Below are 26,040 nucleotides of genomic sequence, written 5' to 3' on the forward strand. Positions count from 1 at the left end.
AGAATGGGTATCCCATTCCCAGAATTCAGGACCTACTCGACATCGTGGGGCGAGCTAAGTATTTATCGAAGATCGACCTAGCTTCCGGGTATTGGCAAGTGATGATGGCAAGCGGATCAATGGACAAGACCGCTTTCAACACACTATGGGGCAAATACCAATGGCGAGTGATGCCATTTGGCCTTTGCAACGCACCAGCTACATTCCAGACAATGATGAATGAAACATTACGCGAATTCCTCGGAGAATCCGTGGTCGTTTACCTCGACGACATCCTTATATTCTCAGGGACCCTGGAGGATCACTACCGCCACTTGCAGCAAGTGCTCGAATGCCTGCGGAAGCAGAAGCTATATGGCAAGCCGAAGAAGTGCGTTTTCGCTACCAAAGAATTAGAGTTTTGTGGGCACATCATCGGAGATGGGAAACTCCGACCCATCCCCGAGAAAGTGGGGGCTATCACCGAATGGCCCCGGCCACAGAATGCCCACGAAGTAAGGAGCTTCCTAGGGCTTGCCACATATTACCGTAGATATGTAAAGGGCTTCGCCAACATTGCAGCGCCACTGAGCGACTTGCTGAAAGAGGAAGACGCAGAGGTGCGCAAACGCAGGTTCAGGCCGATCCATTGGACTGAACGCTGCGAGATAGCATTCCAGAACCTCAAAACAGCGCTGACGAAGTATCCGGTCCTGATTCAACCCGACGTTACGAAGGCATTTACCATTGAAACGGACGCCAGCGAGTGGGCGATCGGCTATGTGCTGAGCCAGATTGCTGAAGATGGCAAGCTGCACCCCGTCTCCTTCGATGGTCGTAAACTGCAAGGAGCAGAGCTGAACTACCCAGTTCAAGAGAAGGAGCTGCTTGCTGCTAAAGAAGCTCTGCGAGTGTGGAGCCGTTTTGTGGATATTGACAATGGCTTGCCGACAACGGTGATCACGGACCACCAAAGTCTCCAATATCTAGCAACAACAAGGGTGTTTAGCAAACGACTTGCTCGCTGGATTGACGAATTCCAGGATAAGCACATTAAATGGAGATACCGGCCAGGCTCGGAGGCCATCGTCCCTGACGCTATAAGCCGCCGGCCTGACTTTATGCAGGATGTGCCGGCAAATATCGCACAGAATCAACCCCTATGGGGCGCGCTCGCATTGGTGGCGACCGTGGGCGGGTTCGACGAAGCAGCATGGTATGCTGCAACGGTTAGCTACTTGCTAGAAGGCAGCTTGCCGGAAGACCGTAAACTGCTCCGTTGGGTGAAACGTTGGGCCAAACAGTTGGCGACACAAGAGGCGGATTTGCCAATGAACGCAAGCAAGGAAGAGAACACTCGCTTGCTGTTTCGCCACGCGAACGGGGTGACGGCCCCTTATTTAGAGCCGCCATTCCGGGAAGAATTCCTGCGCAGAATGCACGAGGAATACGGCCACCTAGGGCACCCGGGCCTGCAAGGCGTCATTGCCGGCCGGGCATGGTGGCCCTCGATGAGAAAAGACATCGAGGAAGTGGTGCGCACTTGCCCGAATTGCCAAGTATCGCAAAAACGGAACCTCGCATTCGAGCGCGAATCGAGGCACTATTTGGCAAGCACGGGTATCAGGCCATTTGAACGCTGGGGAATCGACCTAATCGGCTTGCTACCGACGACGCCAAACGGCAACCGCTGGATCGTTACAGCAATCGATTACGCAACCGGATGGCCAGTTGCTGAGGCCTTGAAGGATGCCACCCAAGAAGCACTTGGGCAATTCCTTTATGAAAGGATATTTGTGGCATTTGGCGCACCGAAAGAACTGCTATCGGATAATGGGACCAACTTGCTATCCGATGGGGTGAGATACTTTGTCAACTTGCTGAAGGCTCGACACCGATTAACAACACCGTACCACCCCCGGACGAATGGGAAGGTGGAGAACCTGAATGGGTTGTTGGGCAAGATGCTGTCCAAATACCTCATGGGCAAGCCCACTCGGTTGTGGGACGAATACTTGCCACAGGCCCTATTTGCTGCGCGGGTCCGCGAGCACGCCATAACGGGGTCGAGTCCATACTACCTGGTATATGGCCAAGCGCCGTGCTTGCCAGGGGATGACAAAGGGATCCAGAAAGGCGACGATGTCGCCGATATCGACAAACGAATCTTAGCGGTAAATCATGCTCGGTCGAGAGCGAACGAGGACTTGCTGTACAAAGCAATAAGAGCCGCAAAGATACAGGATGAAAATGTGACCCATAAGCATGGATCGCTTGCTGAAGGCACTTGGGTGCTCGTACGGAATGAGGCCAAACAGAAATTCGAGTCTAATTGGTTTGGTCCATACCAAGTGATCAGAGCGAACCCATTGGGCACATATGCACTTGCTGAGCCGGGAGGGCGAGTCCTACGGAACCTGGTGAATGGGAGACGGCTCGTGGAGGCACACGTCACCAAACCAGAGCAGATGTGGACATCCTCGGGCGGCAAGTGGCACCTTCGTCGCCAAGGCGAGAAGGTGACCCACCCGTTTGATGGCCGACTAGCCACCGACAGCGACTCCGAAACACCGCCCAGCTATATCGAGTTGTCGACGATTTCTCGGAAGGAATGGGAGCAAATGATCCGCTCAGGTGTGCGGTCTCGTTTGGTGGGGGAGGAAGAAGCTGTGCGACAGGTCAGAAACAGGGCGATACAGAACGCACGCAAGCAGGGCTCGCTTGCTAGGACTGACCAGATCGTTCGCCAGCAAACGAATACAGGAATCCTCGCCGGGAATCAAGGCGAGACGGAAATCCTTGCCGGAAACCAGGGCAAGAAGGACCCTCAAAAGGGTATGAGAGCAGCTGAAAGCTGCCGGAAGGGGTGGCCAGCGACCACCCAAGAAAGAGTACCTGTTCCACAGAGAGCAGAAGAAGTCAGCAACGACTTGCCAAAGGAGATCCCATCGAGACGATGGAAGGGACCGACGATACCGAGTCCAGGGAACCTGCGCAACAAGCAGATGAGATCCGGAATGTGATCGAGGAAGCCGATAAGGAGGTGATGCCACCGAGTATCGGCCAAGACGGCGATGGCCCGGAAGCTCAGTATAGCTTCAGGCATCGTAAAGGAAATCCCATCGAGATGATGGAAGGGCAAAACGACTTGCCAGAAGAGATCCCCATCGATACAGTGATGGAAGGGACCGAGGATGCCAAACAAGAGTCCAGGAAGCCTGCCCAACAAGCAGATGAGATCCGGGATAGGATCGAGGAAGCCGATGAGGTGATACCACCAGACATCGGCCAGAATGACGATAGCCAGGAAGCTCCGTACAGCTTCAGGCATCGCAGGAGGTGGCCGCCAGGGATGGTGAGAAACTAGCTGGCAAGTACTACGGATACAGGTTCTACTGCTACGAGGAAACGAAGCCGAAGGCAGCAAATAAGAGTATTCAATTTGGAAGAGGACAATAACAAATCACCGATCCCACAAGCGAGCACCAAACACCAGAGTCACCAGAAACAGAAAGCTTAAGCCTCATCAATATCCATTGAATCCTTCTCCTCGCCAATGGCATCCCAGGCAGCAGATCTGCTAGCAGCAACTGCCATGTCGCGACGACGCTGTGACTGGATTTGCCAAAGGAGCAAGTCGTAGTCGCGGTTAGCGGCAGCGAGGTCGATGGCAAGCTGAGCACGGCAACGATCGATCTGCAAGAGAACCTGCTCACGGCCTGCAAGCGGGGCAGCGAGCAAATCATCTGTCAAGAGACTATGATAAGCGGACGCAACGGCCGAAGCCGGGGTAGAAGGTGCCTGAGGAGTTGCTGGAGCAGCAGTAGGAGTGGCTGGAACAGCGGTAGGAGTTGCTGGAGCAGCAGCGGGGTGGATAGGGAGATCAACCTGCTGGCGAGGAGCAACAGGAGTTGCCGGAGCAGAGGCGATGGTGTTGGTCGGCTCCCAGACAAAGGAGGGGACATACTTCTGGAAGTAGGAAAGGGCCCAAACTGGGCAATCATCGCGGAACGAGCAATGCTTCGCACTTCCAGAAAACACACAACACATGCACGCACCCTTGGCAATCACCATCCCAACATCATCACTCACGCGGTAGAAAGCGGCAACGCGGCAGGAAGCAAACGCACAAGCATCAGGATTTCGCAAACAGCGACCACACTTGCTAGCATTAGGGGGCACAACCATACCAAGGCATTGGCCTAAGATGGCACTAAAATAGTTGCGGGCATCCCGAGGGGGAGAGCGAATATTCACCACACCCGAAATGTCCACACGCCAATCCAAGGAGAAGAAAACACCATTTGCCACCCTGACCTCCAAGCGCCTGGCCAAATGACCTGCCACCCCGGAAGAAACATTTGCTAGGATGGGCTGCAGGTAAGGATCCAAGCAGTCAGGCAGAGAGTTGTCACCCGTATCCTTGTTGTAGAAACGGGGCGGGGCGACGATGTCAGTCTCGGTGAGCGAGTCCTGATCATCGGAGGAAGGGTCATTCACCGCAGCAAACGACATGGTCTATCACCCAAGAAGAAGTCAGTAACCAGCAAGTGAGGGGAGCAAAGAGGGGTACCACATACCAAAGATGCGTCAGAACGCGCTGGCTTCACTGTAGGAGGGAGCAGGTTTCACTACAGTGGGAATGAAGCTCACGAATGAGTTGGGAAAGTGGATGGTGGAGAGAGAGAGAGAGAGAGAGGAAAAGAAGAAGTGCGAAGGTGAGGGAGAGGGCTTCTTATATACCCCCAAGACCCCAAGATAGCCAAACACCCAATATGTGCCAACAGAACACACGGTTGCCAGACCTCAGTCAACTCTCACTCTCATTGGCCCAGCCAGAATGCCAAATGGGCAACAACACCACAGAGGGCTGGCAAATTTGCTCAGAAGTGAGCCCTATCACCACCAACAAACACCCCCATTGGCCAGTCAGGCCAGCAAACAGAGACAAAAATAGGCACCAGCGGTGCTCAACAAAGAATGGCAAGTAGCAAACTTGTCGAGAGATACGCTCACGGTCGCGAGCAAACAAGGGCAAACTGATTGCCAGAATCTCACCATCGGGGACCTTGACGATATTTCCTATTCTGGAAATCTGGAGGCTTCAGGGTTGCTCCGAGGGCGGTGAGCAACGGCAGGTGGGGGAGGCTGTGATCCCCTAAGGTTTCCAGGTTCTGCTGTGTCAGCAGAACCTGAGAGCGGAAGTGGGCCTAAGGCATTTTGATGCCTTAGGCACTACTTGCTACATGTAAAACTGGGTTTCTCACTAAGCGATACCTTGGCATTATTATGTAATTTACTATTATATACTCGGTGCCTCGGGCATCCAATGAAAACCATCTGATCCTTAAAGTATCACAACGAAGGGGGGGGGCCTGTCACGTGCTAAGATATTTGAGGTACAGCCTTTCATTGGTTGAACCGTCATATTTCACTGAATTGCTAAATCGGAGTACACTGTACCTAGATATAACAGGTATGAACAAAGATATGGACATAATACCAAATAAAACTAGAAACAAGCAATCGTGGCGGACGACGGTACTCTCTCCCCCAAGCATAATCACGCAAGTAATACCAAGGAATAACCATCACACCATCAAACGGAACATGCATCCATCCTACATCTTCCAAGGTGCACCCCTCGATTGCCTCCTGTTCCTCCTCCAACCTCCCCCCCCCCCCTCGTACGGATCATACTCCTTCCAATACCCCTTAATGAGGCGCACAAACCCTTCCTCATCAGCGAGAACCGAGTCTAACACGTCCTGCGTAACCTGAATACAGTATAAGTATCGTTCCGACATTGCCGGGCCGGTGCCTTGTTCCTGCTGCGCTGCAGTCGCCGCCCACCGCTTGAAATGCTCCCTAACCACCGCCGTAGCGGCCCCGTTAAAACTCGAATCCTCAAACACGGTCACAGCTAGATTATCAAGTAAATCAAGGCCCCCCTCTCCTTCTAGTGTCTTCTTAGTGTTAGCGAGTAGACGACGCATAAATTCCTCCCAGAGTGCGTTGCTTTCGTAAGTACACCGGTAGAGGACGAATCCCCAGGCACGATGGCCGTCTTCGTGGAGATATTGCTCGATTTGGTCAGCAATGTTGAATCGGGCGTTCCTGTTCGGGATGCGTGGAGACAGGTTCTGCACGGGGTGGAATTGAGCAAGACGAGCGTGTTTTTCCAGCTGGATTTGGAGGTTGGGAGTAGTATTTGCTGTGGAACAAGGTTGAGGTTGTAATGTTCCGATACCGGTTTCTTTGCCTAGGGAACGTAGGCGACGCGACAACAGGGGAGATGAAGTTTCGGAATGCCCTAGGTATACTCCTAGCAATACTCATTCCTACATGTGAGAAGGAAAGTCAAGAATACAAAACATGGGTACCTAGCTATGTATAAAAACCTAGTTATACAATGCTATCGGCAAAATGCCCCTCATACTTGTCTTTATTTTTGCATACATTTTATGTAGACAAGATACATCACTTCTAATAGATAATTTATAACTGGTTATTATATACATCCACATACATGTATTTATAGTCGTATGGTTAGATTGACTCGTATAAAAATGCAGTCAAATGGGGTGAACACGAACCATAGAAAGCCGTAGTTTGGATCTATTTGTTTTCGCCTTAGGCATTCTATAAAGAGCTCTATCCACTCATACTCTGCAAAGTGTCCAGTGTTTCAAAGATACATGTATATAGTATACAATATTATGCTAAGAAGTCCGTACTGCGTAAATAGAATAAAAAGGGGGGTTTCAGCCAGGTAAAACACTAAATTAAGAGATTAATATGAAGTCACCTGTTGCAGAAAGATGAAGCCCCTGAAAAAAGTAAGGGCCATTGGCCTAGTGACGCTAACGTATACTAGCGTGATGTATGTAATGGTTTCTGGAATCTCCAGGGCTTTCTCCAATCTGTTGTCCTCTTTAATATTTTCAATTCTTCTCTTTTGACGCGTTTGAACTGGGACATGCAGTGGGATCTGCCGCTATCCGATTAGACTGTGCAGTCCCACCGATTTTATCCCAATCCTGGAACCCCTGTGCTCTACACGCGTTTTCCCCCTCAATTCCCCTTCGACTGACGTACCCTGTATCATGTCCGATAACAACCCTCACCACCCTGGCGTACGCAGCTTGCTAGCCAAATTCGAAGGCCAGAGCCCCATCGCCTCCCCACCATCTCGCGGCCGATCCCCAGCTGCTTCAGATTCCTCCGGAACAGCTCGACAACTATCGAAAGTCCGCGCCAGCTTCGTCACCGTTGATGGTGTTATCCAATCGAATCCTGCTTCGCCTTTGAGGAAAACAAGTGGGCGCAGTGACAGTCCTGGCATATTTGGACCGAAGATCAATTCAGTGGAGGCGGAGGCGGAGTCGGGCCGACAGACTATGGTTTCTCCTACTCCGGCCAGTCCCCTAGAACACACTCAGAATGCGACTCTAGCACAGATAATGGCGGATAGCCGGCCAAAACAAGACACCAAAACAAAGGGCGAATTGGATCAAGCTTCCAAGGGAGAACCTGCGCCACATACTGAAAGAGCACCGAAAACGCGAGACACTCCCCCGAAGAAGGCAGAGGCTGTCTCTGCTGGACCCAAGTCGGCAAACTCAGACAATCTCTCACAGAAATCGGATCCATCTGGAAAGAAGCCTTCTTCGGTTGGCTCTGCCCGTAATGTAGCAAGCAAGCACAGTGCAGCTGCAGCGCCTTCAACTACCAAGTCCATCCCCAGCAACACGAGCGCCAAACCATCGGCTCGTGAAGTGGCCAAAGAGCGCTCCAACTCGTTGGCCCACAAGCCGAGCCGTGTCTCGCTGAACCCCAAGCCAATGGCACGATCAACCCGCGGTTCAACCCCCGCCCAAGAAACCGCAAAGCCACCAGTCGCAAGTGCGTCCACCAAATCAGGAATGAAATCGCCAACCAGGCCTGCTCGTGTATCTAATTCGATGGCTGCACCAACACAACCATCTGCCGGGAAGGCGGGAACTGCAGGTGCTCCAAGCACTCGCACCACCACCACCACTACTTCAACCCTTCACCGAAAACCTTCAACCCTGAAGAGCGCAACTGGAGGTCAGCGTGAACCTACTCCTGCCATGAATATTCGCAGGCAAGCATCACGTCCTTCGCTGCCCGTTCAACCGCCCAATGATACCCAGCCTAAGCAAGTCAACGAGGGGTTTCTCGCAAGAATGATGCGACCTACGGCCAGCTCTGCTAGAAAATCCCAGGCACAGGAGGAGGCCGACATGAAGCCTGCAACAAAGACAGCCGCTGCCACCAAGGCCCCCAGACCCTCGGTTGGAAGAGTCGCAGACCGTAGCGCATCGCAAGTGAAGCCTAAGAGCACCACTTTGCGACCCCACAGTGAGAAATCTCAGGCTTTGAACAAGAATCCCGTGCCACAGAAGGAGGGATCTAAGCCTCCTCAAAAGGAGCAGGAGAACGAGAAGGAGAATATCGCCGAGCCTACGCCAGTCAGTCCAAAGGAAGCCGTCCCAATGAAGCCCGCTCAGGCAGCCGTTGCGAAACCTGTTGAAGCTATTGCAGAGCATGTTGAAGAGCCTGCTGCCTCTACTAATGTGGAAGTGCCTACCGCAGAGGCCGCCGCTGAGTCAAATGAAAAGAGAGTGGAAGTTTCTGAGCCCTTCACCGAGGAGGCACCGGCTAAGGATTCTGCGGACTCCGTCCCATCCGAGGAAACTCCGGAGGTGCTTGCTAAGACAGACTTTCCTGCTGAAGCCCATATCGAGTCCATTCCCGAGGAAGCTGAAGAAGAGAAGGCCGCGAAGACTGCTGCTACAGATGAGCCGGAACACCCCAGCCCAGCCCAGCCTAAAGAAACCGCCGAAGAGCCAGTGATGACTCTGGACTCCGCTTCTGACAATGAAGCCGAAATCTCCGAGAAGCAAGAGATTGTCGTGCCTGAACTCGATGTCGCTCAGACTTTGGAGTCAAAGGATGTCCCGGTCGAGGTCTTTGAGAAGAAGGACGAGACAATCCATGAGCCTTTGGCGGCGCACAATAAGAAGAACACGACAGAGGATGGGATTTTCGAGGAAAAGTCCATTGAGGCCAAGTCCGAGGAGCCTATCCCTGCTGTGCGTCCTGCCACTGAGGCCGAATCCAGCAATGTCGCCCTCGACATTACCAATCTGGCCTTGAACTGAACTGTCTGCATTATCAGGCATGCACCACAATTGTCTAGTATTGAATCACTTGCCGCCTCTTCTGACGGCTTTTGGTCTAACATTTTAATACTCTGATCATACCCTTGTCTACTCTTCTGCCTCGCCAAGTGTGAGTCTTTTTTTCCTAGTTTGAGCTTGTCCTCGAACATTTTAACCATGCATCTCCCAGTTGGTTCCTCTTTTCTATATGCTAGCATCTTCACATTTTCTGTGCTGGATTGTCTGTTTATCATTTTTCCCTTGCATTCTCTGTACCGATTTCGTGAGCATATTTTTCTTGGCGCTTAGGGCATTATCAAATTTAGCATCTTGTTTCCATCAATAAAGCGGGGTGCAAAACTTATATATCATGTTCTTGATTCATCTAGTAGTCGCCTCAATTGCATTATCCAACAGGCTAAACAATATGGACAGGAAGAATTGGGTTGAAAGCCCCAAGATACTCGTATAGGACTGCTCAACAGCCACCTATTAACAGCAAACGCTTCAACATAAAATGATCATGGCCAGCAAAGATCCTCCAAAATCCATGCAAAATGCAAATTTCCATGTACCCATCCCAAGAAACACTCAGAGCTTCCTCTCAAGTTTCTTTAAAAACCTATTCACGCCACCCTCCAGCCGCTCCGCCTTCTCTTCCAATTTATGCGGCCGCTGTCCTGGGTTCTTCATAGCTTTCTTTGCGTATTTCTGATAATGAGATGCAGCCTCGACTTCATTGGGCCGGTAAACCTGACTATGGATATCATATTCTGAGCCCGGACGCTGCGGCTGCTGCGCAGGAGTCTGATCGTACGAGTAGTTCGAGAACCCGCCGATCGGAACGGGAGTCTGATGCTGACGCAGCTGGGTCTGTGAACCACTGTAGACATTGTGGTCGAAGAAATGGGCATTTGGATCCTGCGGCGGAGGTGCGAAAGACATCGAACCCTGTCGGCCGCTCGATTGCTCTCCCTGGCCGCTGTGGGAATACTGATATGATGAAGGTATCCCAGGGCTGTGGATTGACTGTGTAGGGGAGAAAGTGTTGGAGTAATGGATGCCGGCACTGGGCGGGGGAGAGGCGTAGGCCGGCGGTGCTCCGTATTGCAACCCTGGGCCTGGGTTTGAAGGGGGAGGAGAAGCGTATGCGCCCATGCCTACTGCGCCTCCGTTCATCTGCTTGGGATTGGAAGGTGTGTATGGGACGCCATTGTCGGCTGCCACTGCGGCTGCGAGGCCTGTGCCGTCCATGCCGTCTTCTGGTGGTGGGGTTTTCTCGCGATATTGGATTGGCTCTGGAGCTGCTGGGGCGGCCGGGTTGTATGGTAGCGGGGCAAAGCTTGCTGGGTCTTTCTTTCCTTCGGCGGGAGAAGATCCATTGCTGGGCTGTTGCTCGGCTGGGGGGCCGCTTGGAGGTGGCGGCGGGAAGCTGCTGATTTGCGGTGGTCCTTGGGCAGCTGGTACTTGTTTTGCTGGGTCGGTTCTGGAATTACGGGTTTGGCCATTCTGGTAGGCTGGATCGGAGACTGCAATGGTCTCGAGCTGCTGGACTACAGAGCTCATGGGTTGCTCAGCCTGTGGGGCTGGTTCTCGGTCCGTCTCAACCTGGGAGCTCGACAGAATTGGTATAGCTGCATCCAGGAACTGGGTTGCATCTTCCAGGCCCCAGAAGTAGATGTCCAATGTATGCAGACGGGGAAAATCCCGGAAATTATTGGAACCTTCGCGTTTGTCTCCACTAGGCAGACGCCATTCATGTTGGGGTGGATCTTGTTGTATCCGCTGCTGTTGCTGGGGCGAAGCCGTGTGTGCATCAACGGTTAGTGTACAGAGAGTTGGGAACTGAGAGGAATGGCGTATATGGACATTGTTCAAATTTCCGCAAAACGCATCCTGTTCAGGTGATCCAGGATTGTTGGCAATCTCAATTCGGGCCTTATTCTGAGAGGCATCATGGTAAATATAAAGATATGAGCCTTTATCAAAGCGGTGGTGATAGGGTAAAGGTCTTCGGGTTGGCTCTGTGAAGTAGTAATGAATATCGGCGAACCTAGTTCTACTGTTAGACAAGCTTCGAAGACTCAAATACAAGGATGTCAATCTGCGGGGAAATCAGTCTTCACTCACAAAGTGACAAGGCGTTCTTCGCCTTGTAATGGCGGCATGATGTAGAGTAAGAAAGGGAATTTACACGGCAAAAGGCACTGTTTAGAAAGGAAGAAGAAGAGAGGGGACTAACCTCTATATTTATTTATTCTAATTTTGCGCTGAGGGGTTATCCTGTGAGACGCCAACGTTCGCCAATGCAGAGGTGGGCGCTTAAAGCTACATGATGTGATGAGATAAATAGTACTAGTACCCGGGCGTTACACACATCAGCTGTGGGCGGGAAAGTATCGGGTACCTGGCCACGACCAAGACCCCGGAAACATAGTTTCTCCGAAAATTTCCATCCCAAATAATCGCATTGCTAGTGCTGCATGACCTCCTGTTGTTGTCTTTGCTACGCCGGACAATTGCAGTCAAGCATTGTGACAATCAGTTAGTTATCCTATTTTCGTCAGGATAATTCTACCTTTCTCCACCCCCAGTCTACAACCGATCACACCCAACTTTCTTTCTTCCCCGAACGGCCGTCGGTAGGGCCTAATTGCTACCGTCGCAAATTCAACATGTCTCTCGTCAATCTCTCCCACGCTGTGTCCCACCTGAACAATGCCACCGGGGCCCGTCTCGCTCTCACCTCCATCACCAACAGCAATTTGCACCTCAAGCTTTCCCTCGCTCTCCGAAACTCCGGCTACATTTCCTCGGTGGTCCGCGGAGGCCCTACTCCTCCCCCCGCTCATCCCATCCTTGGCTACCCTGCTGCCAATGATGAACTTGAAGGAATTGAACCCATAACCCGTGATAATGTCGCCTCAAGGCGGTTGTGGATCGGTCTGAAGTACTGGCAGAACGAGTCTGTCCTTGGCAAGATCAAGATGGTCAGCAAGCCCACCCGCCGGGTCCACATCGATGTGGAAGGATTGCGCCGAGTTGTGCGTGGTGAAGATTCCGGGGTCGTGGGTGGACTTCGGTCCCCCGGTGAGAGTATCTATCTCTCCACAGACATCGGCATCCTCGAAGCTCGCGAGTGTGTCGAGAAGAAGACTGGTGGGCTAGTCCTGTGTCGCGTGCTCTAGATCTTTGATTTTTCTAGCGGCTTCAGGCACCCTGATTCTGGGGCGTGGATTTGCCCACCGGGGAGTTCTCTTTTCTTTTTTTGCATCTACTTTGGAGTTCGTCGGTTAGTCGCAGCGCTGTCTCTTCTCGAGATTCGTCCTTTTGTGACTGTTGGGATAATACCTAGGTCAAGGATCTGTATATTAGATGTCTGCGTGTATCTCACATTCTGTGTGCTCTGCTGGTAATTTTGCGGCTGCCTTCAATGTGACATAGTGTATAGATTATGACTTGAATTTGCTTATGCTCGTCCTTCATACTGATCTTGGACATATCCTTTGGATAGGTATACCCCAGCATAATATGTAAGCAGGTAGTACTGCGACTGTCGGCTTTAATCTTGGTGGTCATAGAGGAGCTTTCCACCCAGTCATGGAACTTTTAGTAATCTATGCACCAGACAGGTCTCCTCCAGCACTTCCGTTGTTTTGAATTCGAGAAAAATGATAACCGACAGGCCTCGCGGCCATGGACCTAGGTGTGGAAGACGATGGGTATTAGCCTATGGCGATAAATGATGCTGTGGAACGAGAAACTCGGCCAGAATCGACGACCATGCCAATCAACTGGCCAGGACAATAACACCATCAATTGAACCTGAGGTAAGGGGAGGATACAGAGATGAGAAATGGAGAGAGAAAACATAGAGGGTGCACTCCATCACATTCATTATGTATATTTCTTATGTATGGGCATGGGTATGGGTCCGTGGGTTCCGTCCCACTACACCTCGACTAATTTCTTAGTCCAACTCATCAGTCTCTCTACGTGTTGAGCCGGGCATCAAATTGACATTCAACGAAAACATGGCTGAGCCCCAAGGTACCAAGCGCACGCGAAACAACACTATTGGTGAGGCATGTGTCAACCCTAGTGGAAGTGAACCTATGGCGCCCCAAGCAGCAGTAGAAGATGCCTCTGAGTTGGTTTCATAGCTCAGTGCGCAGACCGTTTCGGAAATTCTCACACGAGCAGCGCAAACCCACCCAGACGTTTTTATCCATGATAGAGGACTCAATTTGTAGTGTGCGCGAGCAAGAGCGAGTTCGTGTCATCAACTTCGACCATTATTCGAAGTCGGTGTGGCATTCGATCAACACCAGATACAAATCCATGTGTGGTTCGGCGCAGTACGACATGGCATTCGATGTTGTTAAGGACATCCTTAGTACCATTCGAACCATTGTGGGTTGTTGTAGCCCATATTCATCCATCCCCTCAGACGCGTCTCAACGGCCTTTCCGTGCTACGCAAGGTTGGAGAGACCATTGCACTATCTTCCAACGATTTGATTGGTCACGAGGTGTAAAATCAATTCCAATCAGATAATGCTCTTGTTGATGGAATGCTCTTGTTGATGGAATGCTCTTGTTGATGGAATGCATGAGATTATTGAAATGCCGATCTATCATGGATCAGTCAGACACAGAAGAGCTGTACCCAAAGTTGCAAGAGCTGGAAATGCCAGCAAGGATGTTGCATTTTTGAAGGACTAGACGAGGTCCTAGTTAATTTGAAGTATTACGGTCACCTGGAGGATGACGATGCAGGAGATGATGGAGAGGAATCTAAGGACGAAAACGAAGAAGATGGTGGCGAAAAGAACCTTTGATTACATCTGCCAAAATAAAGTTGGAACTAATATCACTGTCTAGCTAAACTGAATGACAAAGAAGGAAGAACCTGTATGAATTATCAAAAAAAAAACATATCTGGTCATTATGATGTTGTACAACTTTTGCGGTAGACCAATGGGTCGGAGTTCCCCCCATATTGGACCCTTGCTGTTTCTGTTTCTTACCTAGGTACGACCACTTTCCTTCAACAATGACTGAGATATCAAAGAAAATTCTGATCACTGGCGGCACGGGGTTTGTAGGCTCCGCCATAGCGCGAGCTCTTGCAGAAAAACACCCGAGATGTACCATCACCGTCATCGACGCAAGTCCTCCAAGAAGCGAAAATGTGCTCCCAAAAGGGATTTCATGCATGCAAGTGGATATCACTTCAGTTGCGGCATCGAGAAAGGCGTTTGAGACAGTAAGCCCAGATGTTGTTGTCCACACTGCCGGCATCATCCCTGGCGTAGCTGAGCGGTTCCGCCGCAGACTTGAACCCGAGACATGGAAGACCAACGTTGAAGGCACACGCAATATGCTCAACGAAGCTAAGCAGGCTGGTGTTGAAGCCTTTGTTTACACGAGCTCTTGCTGTGTGGTGACTGATTATACGGACAATCCATATCCCAACATTGACGAAAACTGGCCTTCATCACCTAAGTCGACCATTTATGGAGAGTCTAAGGTTGGGATCATACGACACACTATCTTGAAATAAATGTGTATGCTAACACACTCTCATACGATAGGCTGCTGCAGAAGCGCTCGTCCTCGAGGCCTCGAGCAGTAGGATGGCTACATGTGCCCTTCGGCCATCGGTACTTTGCGGACCAGGGGACTACCAGCTGTTGCCATCTATCCATGCATGCATCGCCAAGCACGAAACTCCCTTTCTAATCGGCGATGGTCTCAATTTGTGGGACATCACATATGTTGACAATGTTGCCGACGCGCATGTTCTGGCAATAGAGAATCTGCTCTCATCTCGCACAGCAACTGGTGAAGCCTTCTTCATTCAAAACAACGAGCCTATCACATTTCGAGACTTCTGCCTAGCAATTTGGGCGCATTTTGGGCATGTGCCACTCTTTGAAATGCGTATCCCGGAGAATTTAGCCTATGTCATTGGATTGGCATGTGAGAGTGTCACCTGGGTGATGGGAACTACGACAACTTTGAGCCGTGGAAGTGTCCGAGATGCATGTGCCGTTAGATATGCTAGTGGCAAAAAAGCTCGGGAAATTTTGGGGTACGAGGCCCGCATTGGTATTGAAGAAGCCATCCGTTTAAGTTGCGAGGTAAGCAGACGTCGGTGGATTTCCGTTGCTTTTCATGCTCATCAACCCTTAGGACTATGCTTCTTGTCTCAAGGTCTCAAAATGAATCCAAAAATGTTGAACCGAAAGCATTTGAAATGCAACAAAGTGGCAAAAGTGTCATAGAGATTGAGATAGAGTTTCTATGACAAGTTTTGGCCAGGGATGTTCAACGACCTGAGAAAGAATCCGATCATTATGATTTTCTTGGGGCTTGGGGGGGGCGCTTTCGGTTCAGATGATTTCATCATACTTCCCACAGCCGTCTATGTTATTGATAACATCCCGGTTTCAATGTCATTGGGCTTCCAGTTGGGCTGAAAGGTCAAGGATAAATTACCATTGACTGGAATCTTTCCACAATTAGGAATAATGTTCATTCTGTACAAGATTGGAGTTTCCCCTCTGTGTTTCACCCGGATCTCCAAAACAGAGACATGGTCCATGCGGCTTATTGGTATTGGGCCTGAAAAGCCCGAGTGCCCAACGCACAGCAATCTTCTTCACGGGATTTTCACATCGCCTCAACGCTCAGCTCATATTACGTTTCTTCTAGGACCTTCGAGAGGCGCAGATCATATCCTTCATCTGCACATTTGGGTAGCTATAGGTCAACGATATCCTAAGTCGAACAACCCCAGGCCCTTGCGTTTTCTACCCAACATGCATATTGCTGCCCGAGAGTACCCCCCGATATGACTGTTGAATGGCGAAAGTGGCGCGGCACGCAGAACACTGGGGTTTATCACCCTAAAATCGTGAAGATCGAGACTTTGACTGTGGTTGCCGTCCCACCCAGAATGATGCCGCATGCATCCACAGTGCCTCAGTGCTTCAACTGCCAACGGACTTCGTACACCGGTCCCATTCTTGATCGATCGAGATCTTCCACGTACTCAGCACGGACAGTTCCCGGGTTGGGTAGCTCCATTGGTCTGCACGGAATCGAATTTCCAGGCAACAAAGGCCTCATCTCCATAAGTTACATATCCACTAACGCCACTGGTGTACATCCCTCTAGCGCGGCTCTCAATCCACTTACGTTGCCGTTGCATAAACTCTGTAGGCTCCGATCCTCCCTCCCCCCTTTGTCAGGCATATGCACCAATCTTTTCGGACCAGGTTGAATTGCTTTTCAAAAGAACTATAATACACACTCTTTGCTCATCTGTGGATTGACCCAACGATTCAGATTGATATTTTCTTCTTCCTTCGAATCATATGTTATATTGTTAGGTCAGACTGCAATATAGCCCTGTCATACTTTCTTCATGCTTCCAGTCCTTCCTCACCCCTTCACGGCTGGATCAGCCCATCCATTGTCATTTCCAGCAAGCCTCGGTTCTTGTGCAAGCTCAATCAACGCCAAATTAGATTCTTGGTCTCGCCATAGGTCAGCAACATCAGTCATTGCCACTTCCTTTCCTGGTCCCTTGTCGTGTCTCAACATACCCGAAGTTCCGAAGCTCATTATCCGTAGCAGCACCATGGCCCAGCATCCCATGTACGCAACCCAGGCAGTCCCTCCCGTTGTCTATCACCAAAGGTATTTTTTTGTCGCCATTCCATTCATTACAACTCTTCCTATCTCGTTGATATCGATGGATCTCACACTCATTACGGTTGCTAAGTGGTAAAAGGTCGCCATCTACACCCCATGGATACGGCTATGACGACCGTCAAGTTCCTATAGGATCGATGGAGTTTGACCTCCAGACTCGTTATCATGGAGCTCCACCTCCTATGGATACTCGTAACCACATGATGAGCCCACCAGGGGGACGGCTTTCCTACCCTCCAACTGGACAGCCACTGCAACCACCCAGGACCCATGAGTGGAGCCACCCGGCTCACTTGCCTCAAAATGCCCTGAGGCGAGATCTTGGAACAATGAGCACCCCAGAGAGCCCAGAGTATATCATGGAAAGAAACAGCCGGCGAGCTGCCGAAAAGCCCACGGCAAGCCCACACTACCACTCCCAGAGACGGACCTCCAACCGGGATGAATTTGATGGGCCGCATCAACTCCTGGAACCACCTTCCGCACAGGCCATTGCAGCCCAGGACAAGGAGCTCCCTCAGCTCCCTACTAACCTCGATGCCTCAGAGCAAGACAAGATCTTGCACAAAGTCAATGACCGCCTATCCCAGTGTGCCTATGACTTCGTCGCAAAGTATCAGTTCCGTGTTCCTATCGAGCAGGACAAGAGACCCGTCAAGGTCCCCTCGGACCGCGAGTGGACTGAGTGGGTTCACCTCCTGAAGCGGCTGGCAACTACACGGCGCATCCCCGCCCATCTCCTGTACAATCGCCAAATCAAGCAGCTCATCACCGTCCTGGAAAACTCCCTGGAGATGCGCCATGCTGCCAAGCACCAGTCCAGGCCAGTCAAGGACGACCGCAATGTGCTCCAGCTCATTTCTGCCGGAATCCAGGTTGCGAAGATCCTCAAAGATTCCAGCGCCATGCAGTTCCTCGATTGTCTTTATGTGGACACCGAGAAGCTCATCCTCGAGCGACGCGGCCGTCGTGTGAGATTCGCAAACCCTTGAATCCAACTGAGTGGAAGACAGCCGTCTTTCTAAATTCCTTCTTGGGTCCCATCGTTTGATATTCTTACCGTGGAAGCCCCTTGGCCTTGGATTGCGCTGTCTTTCTTTTGTTGCTTTTTAATATTGCCCTGGATCACCCACTGTCCACTTGAAACCCACCCCCTTGGAGGAAATGTACCCTGGAATCTCTGTAATTCCCAATCAGGAGCCAAAATCCCAGGCAGTTACCCAGCCCAGATGAAAGAAGGATTGAAGCACTACCCACTGGCAGGAAAAGGTTGTGACCTGCAACCTCGACACAAGAGCACATCAGCTCTCGCCGGTCACAGTGATTATATCTACACCCAGATTTATGTGTCACCCAGAGACACGAACGGAATCAGTAATATATCGGAGGTTTTGTTGGTATTCTCCGTTTGAGGTTTTTTTTTTTTCCTTCAGGCGTTCGGGTTGGTTGTCTCGATATATTTTTGTCATGAAACTATATGTCTCCTGCCATGAGAAACGATATAACAAGGGTTTTGTGTTTGGATCATGTCACCTTTTTTGTATTCAGTATGATTATGTTCATGTCTCATGTTATGTCTCTAATTGTACTTTTTTGGGTGGTTCAATTCTCTTCGGTCGTTTGCTTCTGCTAATTTATTCCATTTAGCTCAGCCCAGGAGGTTTAGCGATGTTTATCAACGAGAGTATAGTCCTCCCACAAAAAGTCGAACATTGCAATCCCCCTGAGAAGTAAAAAAACAATTCCGTCGCCCTCGCGTCCACCAATAATGGGTATTCTTTACTCAAGGGAAAAAGAAAAAGGTAGAAGAAAAGGCAAAAAATAGTTTCGCTGGGAATCGAACCCAGAACCTTTCCGGAACACTCGCCTATGAGGCAATTGTTAACGGAAAATCATAACCGCTAGACCACGAAACTGTTTGATGGAAGTTTTGGCGCTAAAAAGAATCACAAGGTTGTACTAGCTCGTAGCAGAAATATGGAAACGCCGAAATTTGGGCAATTGAGAACGACCAATATTCGACCATTGCATATGTTCCAAGGAATATTGCTAAGTTCGGCATTCGGCCAAATTGATATGACTGTATTAAAAAATCCAGATCAACACAGAGGACCGCTAAATTTCAACAAGAATTATTAATGTACAGTGAGGTTAAGCCGGGCAAAATCTTATCAGAAGCTAGCCATCTCAATCCAACTAGCCACAAATGCCAATCGTCTTCCCCGATCCGCAGCCATGCGGCGCGAGAACTCTTCAAAGCCAAGTCTCGCACCGTTACCGCCGCGTTCCTTAGCCTCACGCTCGACCTGGTTCAAGTAGGCCCAGCGGGCCAAGGTCTTTGGTGAAGGCCGGCGTGGCGCGGCAGCTTCATGTGTCTGGTCATTGATTCGGTGAGGGGGCGGAAGTGGTTGCATAGGAGAGGGGGAAGCTTGGGGGCTGTGGCCTCGGCTTCGGGAGAGGAGTGGGGAGAGGGAGGGGCAGGAAGGGAAGTAGTCCCAGGCGAGAGTCGTAGTTGAGCGGGGAGGTTATGAGTTGTGCTCGTGGGTGGGGACGCTTCCAAATCAAAGTCTGAGTCATCGGCTAGTTCTGGGGCCATGACAATTGGCTCTGCGGAGAAAGAAAGACTGGGACGAGGTGTCTCGGAGTCAGGACGATGCTGTGGGAGAGTGGGATCGTAGTAACACGTCTCTTCTTCATCGATATAGATGGATGGCTCTCTATCGGATGCCTGTAGAGGGGCAATGTCACCTTCGAAATCAGATGATGCGGCAGAAACAGAGTCGGATTCTTCGAATGGCCGTGTTTGCCCAATTTCTGCATTAAGATCAGGATGGGTGAGATGTGCTGGTCCCACACTATCGTCGTCGTCATCACCATTACTGTCGCTGCCATCGTCGTCGTGGTCATTGTCTGATGCAGTAGCCTCAAGTGACGGTGGAGCTAGGACTGGCCCCATATTGGCAGATTCAAGGACCGAGCCTTGAACCGAGTAGCCAGAGCGCTGTAGTAGATCATCAAGCGGACTGTCCTTGGTGATTTCTTCAAGTTCCTCCTCACTTGGAGCATTTTCCGGCTTGACGCGTTTTGAGGGGCCTTCTTTTTCGGCGAGTTCTATCTCACGGGCCCAAACTTTACGATCAGCCCGCGTGCGATAGACTTCCATCAGAAGATCTTCTGTTGGCTTGAATAGAATGTCAAGAAGCTCGTTGAACCCTTGCTGCGTGACTTGATACAAAATCTCCTTCCCAACGTCCTTTTCGACTTCTGGGATTTCAAAGCCGCCCCATCGTTCACCAAGAAGAATGCTGCGTGACGAGGTTGATGGGTTGGATCGGGTGTCGTAGTCATCAGTTAGATCATCCTGGAATCGCACCTTGGACGAAGACCGTGAGCGAGGAGAGGGCGGGTGCGATTCCTGTCCATCTAGGTCGTCTTCATCACTGTAGTCATCGATGGCTGGATCCTTTTCATAGCCCTCAGGGGCGGTGGCGCCATCTTCTTCGTCCGTATAGAAAGCCCGACGCCTCCATCGTTCATCGATCCCACGTTGACGAGCGTCAAACACCCGTCTTTGGTCGTCTTCGCGCATTCTGTGATAGACAGCATCTGCGACACGAGCCCTATCAATGGGGTCTGTAATCTCCTGTTGAGGAATATATGATCCAAGGGCCTCGATAATGTCCTCTTCGAGTATATGCTCAGCTGGAGGCCAGGTGCCGCTAGCCACCGACGAGCTAGATTGGTCCGAGCCACTGGTATCGCTACCGTCGTCGTCATCGTCCTCATTTTCACCGCCTTCCTGGGGACCCGACGGGCGAGTATTAGACTCGTTGGGTGGCAGACGAAGCGAGGATGGGAACAATGGCCGCAATCGACCAAACTGTGACCTGACAGCAGCATCGCCTATGACCAAATGACGATCGCCAGTATCGTCCCCATCCTGTCGCAAGATCCCCTCATTGTCGATGATTTCCATATCGCCCTCAGAGTTCAAGCGTTTCCCTTCACCTATGCGCGAGCGTTCGCCCGAAGGGATGCTGCCAGGGAATGCAGAGCTGATGGGCTGACTACCGAGAACGACATCACGGGCTCCGCCCTCCAAGAAGTCATCTTCCATTCCAGCAACCATGTCCCGGGTAAGCTCTCGGCTCAACGCATAATATGCCCTGAAAACACGTAGAAAGTCTTTGCGTTCAACAAAGCCATCTCCGTCAATATCATAACCACGGAATACTCGCCGCAGCCTTTCATCGTTACTCTTGTTGTTGAGACTGGCCAGCCCTTTCAAGAACTCCTCAAATCCAATGAGATTATCACCATTGGTGTCATAGAATGCGAACATTCTGTCGTAAATGAGACTTGGGGGAGGTGGTCGGATGGAGGTGTTAGGTACAAAGCAACGGTCAAAAGTTTTACGGTCGATGGCCATATGCAACTTGTTGGGGTCGTCCGCCCACTCATAATTTGCTAAGCAGCGAAACTGATCCCAAAGGGCATCTAGTTCTGTATTTTCAAAATTGGTCTCTTTCATGAGACGCTTCGCGAGAGCTCGCGAGAGGGTGCGTGGGAGCATTGAAGGCTTCCCGGGATACCACACAGGTTGAGATTGACGTGGGTTTCCTAAGAATGGGGCTGGGATCCGCACTTTGTAGAACAAATGCGTTTTAATGTGCACTTGCATCGCCTCACACGTTTCACAGAGATCGTAATCGATGCAATTCGCACACCGATATCTAATACCCTGGATCGGCATGGCGCCGCAGCTATTGCAAGTAACTCCTCGGTGGATGTAGCCATCTCTCCGTGCCTGATCCTCAGCAATATGGTAGAGCAAGTTGAGTAAATTTTGGCCTTCTCGGTTCGAGGGGTCGTTGTTTCCATCGCGCCACGAGAATACACTCTGATCGTCTACCACCGTTTCTCCACCATCAGGATTTTGTGGCGGCACCGACACGTCTGGGAAGGTTGAAGTTGAGAGTGTGACCCGTTCTCCATTTTGTCGCCGCCGGCGCAGCTCCTCTCCATAGTTTTCGTCTCCGTTGAAGCGAACCAATGCTCTTTCGATACCCGCCCGGGAGATACCGCGGCGTTGAAGTTGTTCGGTCAAGTAGGTTCTTTCTGCGGTCTCTTCAGGAAGGGTATGCGCAGATGGAAAATCAAGCGCAAGGAAAGATTCAAGAAATGTGTCCTCCATCATCTCGCGCATGCGCTCTGCATGAGCTGGTGGCACGCCAACCTCTTCCATCAGCTGGTCGCGTGTTGCAAGTAGTGATGGGAGAAGACCACTTTCCACCCGGCGCCCATCCTCAGTCTCAATGCGAAATGTTCCGTATACTCCATTTTGCCGCTCGAGCTGTTCGAGATGGGTAATCGCTCGATAAGATGGGGTATCCGCGATCCCGAGTTCTTCGGCTTCTGTTCGTCTTGTGCGCCGCACAGCATTTCGACGTCGGAGTGGAGTTGACGATGATTGTGAAAGGACATTGTTGTGAACATAAAGAATCGCATATGCAGCAGCGACACCAGTAAAAAGGTAGAGGATGGGTCGGTACCGTGCTAATGAGACCGGCCCTGAGCGCGAGTCGGACATGGCGGAGGTTTGGGGAAAGTTGAGCTATCGGAAGCTGCAAGGAATGTCGTCAGAAACTCAAGGCGCAGGTCATCCTAATCAGCTCAACAAAAGCAAAACAAAACAAAGCTGCAAAAGACCAAATACGAGAACCAGTGTAATATACTCGTCAACTTGACAATCTCACATTTGAAACGCCCACGGTTGCCGGTCCGAGCTTAGTAAGTATACAGACCCGTCCACGGATATCTACATTGTGCATACATGTATGAAAGTAGGCGGACAACCATGGAGTTGCAATGATACTTGAGAACTTATTTCTTATGTGATTTTGATTTTTACCATGAAGGTGAACTATGCATCCCTTTTTGAGGAAGCAAATTTAGCATATGTACGTATAAAGTAGCTAAATACCTAGCTACTCGTAGAAATGTCTCTGCTTCACATCTAAGATTTTTACAACCCCTGTGACATTTTGCGAAAGTCTGCTGATTTTGAAATAGTTGAAGAAAATATTGGAAAAAAAATAATTCAATATATACTCTAGTAGTATTTACTGAGTGGCTGTTTAATCTATGCATGCGCTGAATATCAACAATCTGAACTGGATATGATGCCTGGCAAAAGACGGAGTCCTACAACTGAAGTAGAGACATCATCAACAGCTTGAAAGTATGAAGCAATGTAGAACCATGCTGCAAGCCAACATCCAAAGCTGAAGAAGTTGCAAGCGTAATAAGCAAATAATATTCGGTTGAACATGATATGGCCCGGCGCAAATGGCTCAGCTGCAAAGTATATCTCAACCACAATGATGACAGCAAACAAGACAACTGAGACCCCTAACGGAGCAGTTGTCAAAGGTGACTTCCATGAAACATTACTTTCACGGTCAAGACCAACCAAGAGGCCGAAGACGGCGCCAACAAGGACCAGAGCGTCACGGAAGTCGATGCGGCGCAGCTTAGTCTTCCAGTTGGTGTTCTCACGAGCGGGGAGCTTGAGCAGAAGCGAGACGACAACGAAGGCAATAACACACAGAGGAACCTGCGCCGAGAAAGCCCTAGATGACAAATTTAGATGGTGTGAGGACATATGTGCCTTGCTACATACTCACCAGCGCCAGCCAATGTAGCTTGAGAGAATTCCACCGAACGACACGCCGGCACTGGAACCTGTCGCGTAGATGATATTGATAATACCCTGCCACATACCTCAATCTTCAAGGGAAACAATATCACTTATCAGAATACTGACAACTATGATCATGCCGCCACCGCCAGTACCATGGAAGGCCTGTTGAAACTAGTTAGCATTATATGATTTAGGATTTGAGACTGCTTTCCTAACAAAAACGAGCAGCAATCAGTTCAATGATGTTTCGGACAAGGCCACCACACAAACATTCAATGCCAAAAACAGCATATACAAGGAGTAGATACGGCTTACGGCCAAAGATGTCACCCAACTTGCCATACAAATGCTGGAAGGCAGATGTAGTCAGGAAGCAAGAATTTGCGAACCAACTGGTCAGAATGAGAGCATTTGAATCGCTATCAAACTTACCATAACAGGCCATGATGATAGTTTGATCAGCTGCTAAACGGAAGGTCTATACGCTCTATTAGTGACAACCTAAAATGGATGGAAATAATGGAAACGGATAGGGTAGTCATACGCCGATTGATATCGCAGGAAAAATGTACTTGAGCTGTTTCCGTGCATCAGAAAACGCGGATTGGCTGTTTTCTTTTGTCTCCTCTGTCTCCTCTGTCTCCTCTAAAATGCTCGATTCCATATGGTTATCCGGAACCGTGCTGTTGGATGGAGTGGCGTTGCTTGGTCTCAGCACCGGGGAATTCTCAGTAGGAGAAGCCACTGGAGCCATTTTTGAGACATTTTTACAATCAACTTGCTTCAAATTCTCCTGAAGATCACATAATGACTTAACTGGATGTCCATAGCGTGGGGTAAGCAGAATCCTTCAAATTACCCCTGCGCTGGCGGCTGCGCTGGCAGATCTGATCTAGCGGGATGCAACAACATGGGCAAGATACATGTATCAACTGCATATGTATGCCTTACATAGAGCTTTACATCTAGGACAGATGTCTAAAGTTGCCCTTGATGTGGAACTATACTTGTAGGCATCGAACGGTCGTAAATTTGGTTGTTAAGCACAATGTGCAGGTATCTGAATGTAGATGCAAGTTTTTGTTTCACTCAACAACTCCCACTACGCTTTTTTATAAGGAGGGCATAGGAACGGCTCCACCAGGCGAGTCTGCCAGGCGGGCAGTCAGTACCTCAACACCGTCTTCAGTTACAAGAAGCGTGTGCTCGAATTGGGCAGACAGAGATCCGTCCTGGGTGGTACTGGTCCAGTCGTCGGGCCAAGTACGGTCACGGTGTGTACCAATGTTGATCATAGGCTCAATAGTGAAGCACATGCCAGGCTTCGCGGTACCAACGGCCTTGTTCTTAGCGTAGTGAGGAATGTTGGGCGCACAGTGGAATAGCTGATTAATGCCGTGACCGCAGTATGACTTCACGACACTGCAATTGCGGGTCTTGGCGTGCTTCTCGATGGTATTTCCAGGGTCACGGAACAGCATACCAGGCTTAACTAGGTCAATTGACTTGTCCAGACATTCGCGCGCAGTTTCCACCACGCGCACTGCGTCGGGGTCAGCGAGCGCCTTGTCTCCGACATAGTATGTCTCGTTAATATCGCCGTGGAATCCCTTGTGATACAAAGTGACATCGATGTTGACGATATCTCCGTCTTTCAAGGGTCGTTGATCAGGGATGCCGTGGCAAATGGTCTCGTTGACGGAGGTGCAGACAGACTTAGGGAAGTTCATGTAGTTCAAGGGTGAGGGGTAAGACTGGAAGCGAAAGTCAGAACAACAATCGTGGAATACAGTGGAAAAATTTCGTACATCACGCTCAATACAAGCCTTGTGAACAACCTCATCAATGTAGTCGGTTGTGACACCAGGCTTCAATTCCCGGGCAGCGGCATCCAAAACTTCACGTGCCAGACGGCAAACCTTGCGCATACCCTCCTGCTCCTCCTTAGTAAGAATAGTAATGTTGTGACGGCCGATAATCTTCTGCTCGGAGCGAGGAATACCATCGCGGGCGTAGTCCGGGTGGGGAATCGACTTCGGGACTGTTCGCTTGGCGGACAGAGGATAGACGGGCCTCAAGGAACCACTGTAAGGGAAAGACGGGTAGGGATTGAAGGTGCCGGTAGCTGGATCTGGTTCAGAAACTACTTTCGGAGGAAAGATATTGGTGAGGAAATTACTCTTCTTGTGAATGGTCTTGTGCTCGTTCTGAGGGATATGGTTAGTCTTCGGTTCCATAGATATAGAGGCGCAACACTCGTGTCAGTTCGAGCGAGTCACATAAGAATGCTTACCCAGCTGCGCTTGAAACAGTCCTGCGAACAGAAAAAGCTGTCCGTACCGCTCTTCAAACATGTCGGACATTGCAAGGTGCCTGCATCGTTAGGGCAGTCCACACCCCGGCATTTGCGATTTCCAGTTTCAGCCATAGTTGAATATGGAATGCG

At 50.3% G+C, this 26,040-nt stretch overlaps 13 protein-coding genes across 13 annotated transcripts; 6 read left to right on the forward strand and 7 right to left on the reverse strand.

Annotated features, from left to right (window-relative positions):
* Positions 1-2,447: 2,447 nt before the first annotated feature.
* Positions 2,448-3,346, forward strand: N7529_005731 (uncharacterized protein; the record flags this gene model as incomplete). The annotated part of the gene is made up of 2 exons (XM_057241258.1): positions 2,448-2,814; positions 2,922-3,346. 2 exons carry the CDS (start codon positions 2,448-2,450, stop codon positions 3,344-3,346), a joined length of 792 nt encoding a protein of 263 aa, XP_057096617.1.
* Positions 3,347-3,495: 149 nt separating this feature from the next.
* On the reverse strand, positions 3,496-4,494 carry N7529_005732 (DUF3716 domain-containing protein; the record flags this gene model as incomplete). The annotated part of the gene is made up of 1 exon (XM_057241259.1): positions 3,496-4,494. The coding sequence occupies one exon, from the start codon at positions 4,492-4,494 to the stop codon at positions 3,496-3,498; it is 999 nt and encodes a 332-aa protein (XP_057096618.1).
* A 1,106-nt stretch (positions 4,495-5,600) lies between these two features.
* Positions 5,601-6,318, reverse strand: N7529_005733 (uncharacterized protein; the record flags this gene model as incomplete). Its single annotated transcript, XM_057241260.1, is given in 2 exon segments — positions 5,601-6,292; positions 6,303-6,318. 2 exon segments carry the CDS (start codon positions 6,316-6,318, stop codon positions 5,601-5,603), a joined length of 708 nt encoding a protein of 235 aa, XP_057096619.1.
* Positions 6,319-7,085: 767 nt separating this feature from the next.
* On the forward strand, positions 7,086-9,167 carry N7529_005734 (uncharacterized protein; the record flags this gene model as incomplete). Its single annotated transcript, XM_057241261.1, has 1 exon — positions 7,086-9,167. The coding sequence occupies one exon, from the start codon at positions 7,086-7,088 to the stop codon at positions 9,165-9,167; it is 2,082 nt and encodes a 693-aa protein (XP_057096620.1).
* A 591-nt stretch (positions 9,168-9,758) lies between these two features.
* On the reverse strand, positions 9,759-11,335 carry N7529_005735 (uncharacterized protein; the record flags this gene model as incomplete). The annotated part of the gene is made up of 2 exons (XM_057241262.1): positions 9,759-11,220; positions 11,298-11,335. The coding sequence occupies 2 exons, from the start codon at positions 11,333-11,335 to the stop codon at positions 9,759-9,761; spliced, it is 1,500 nt and encodes a 499-aa protein (XP_057096621.1).
* Positions 11,336-11,842: 507 nt separating this feature from the next.
* On the forward strand, positions 11,843-12,355 carry N7529_005736 (mitochondrial 37S ribosomal protein uS8m; the record flags this gene model as incomplete). Its single annotated transcript, XM_057241263.1, has 1 exon — positions 11,843-12,355. The coding sequence occupies one exon, from the start codon at positions 11,843-11,845 to the stop codon at positions 12,353-12,355; it is 513 nt and encodes a 170-aa protein (XP_057096622.1).
* An 846-nt stretch (positions 12,356-13,201) lies between these two features.
* Positions 13,202-13,704, forward strand: N7529_005737 (uncharacterized protein; the record flags this gene model as incomplete). The annotated part of the gene is made up of 3 exons (XM_057241264.1): positions 13,202-13,317; positions 13,421-13,580; positions 13,618-13,704. 3 exons carry the CDS (start codon positions 13,202-13,204, stop codon positions 13,702-13,704), a joined length of 363 nt encoding a protein of 120 aa, XP_057096623.1.
* Positions 13,705-14,222: 518 nt separating this feature from the next.
* Positions 14,223-15,397, forward strand: N7529_005738 (uncharacterized protein; the record flags this gene model as incomplete). Its single annotated transcript, XM_057241265.1, has 3 exons — positions 14,223-14,699; positions 14,764-15,312; positions 15,365-15,397. The coding sequence occupies 3 exons, from the start codon at positions 14,223-14,225 to the stop codon at positions 15,395-15,397; spliced, it is 1,059 nt and encodes a 352-aa protein (XP_057096624.1).
* A 1,221-nt stretch (positions 15,398-16,618) lies between these two features.
* N7529_005739 (uncharacterized protein) lies at positions 16,619-16,801 on the reverse strand (the record flags this gene model as incomplete). The annotated part of the gene is made up of 1 exon (XM_057241266.1): positions 16,619-16,801. The coding sequence occupies one exon, from the start codon at positions 16,799-16,801 to the stop codon at positions 16,619-16,621; it is 183 nt and encodes a 60-aa protein (XP_057096625.1).
* Positions 16,802-17,028: 227 nt separating this feature from the next.
* Positions 17,029-17,883, forward strand: N7529_005740 (uncharacterized protein; the record flags this gene model as incomplete). Its single annotated transcript, XM_057241267.1, has 1 exon — positions 17,029-17,883. One exon carries the CDS (start codon positions 17,029-17,031, stop codon positions 17,881-17,883), a length of 855 nt encoding a protein of 284 aa, XP_057096626.1.
* A 1,319-nt stretch (positions 17,884-19,202) lies between these two features.
* N7529_005741 (EF hand domain protein) lies at positions 19,203-22,481 on the reverse strand (the record flags this gene model as incomplete). Its single annotated transcript, XM_057241268.1, has 1 exon — positions 19,203-22,481. One exon carries the CDS (start codon positions 22,479-22,481, stop codon positions 19,203-19,205), a length of 3,279 nt encoding a protein of 1,092 aa, XP_057096627.1.
* Positions 22,482-23,051: 570 nt separating this feature from the next.
* N7529_005742 (putative MFS multidrug transporter) lies at positions 23,052-24,348 on the reverse strand (the record flags this gene model as incomplete). The annotated part of the gene is made up of 5 exons (XM_057241269.1): positions 23,052-23,523; positions 23,578-23,663; positions 23,718-23,756; positions 24,027-24,059; positions 24,139-24,348. 5 exons carry the CDS (start codon positions 24,346-24,348, stop codon positions 23,052-23,054), a joined length of 840 nt encoding a protein of 279 aa, XP_057096628.1.
* A 358-nt stretch (positions 24,349-24,706) lies between these two features.
* On the reverse strand, positions 24,707-26,022 carry N7529_005743 (methionine aminopeptidase MAP1; the record flags this gene model as incomplete). The annotated part of the gene is made up of 3 exons (XM_057241270.1): positions 24,707-25,348; positions 25,403-25,801; positions 25,888-26,022. The coding sequence occupies 3 exons, from the start codon at positions 26,020-26,022 to the stop codon at positions 24,707-24,709; spliced, it is 1,176 nt and encodes a 391-aa protein (XP_057096629.1).
* Between the last annotated feature and the right edge of the window lie 18 nt (positions 26,023-26,040).

This window comes from Penicillium soppii (assembly GCF_028829465.1).
Source record: "Penicillium soppii strain IBT 18220 chromosome Unknown utg000005l, whole genome shotgun sequence".
Taxonomy (NCBI): domain Eukaryota; kingdom Fungi; phylum Ascomycota; class Eurotiomycetes; order Eurotiales; family Aspergillaceae; genus Penicillium; species Penicillium soppii.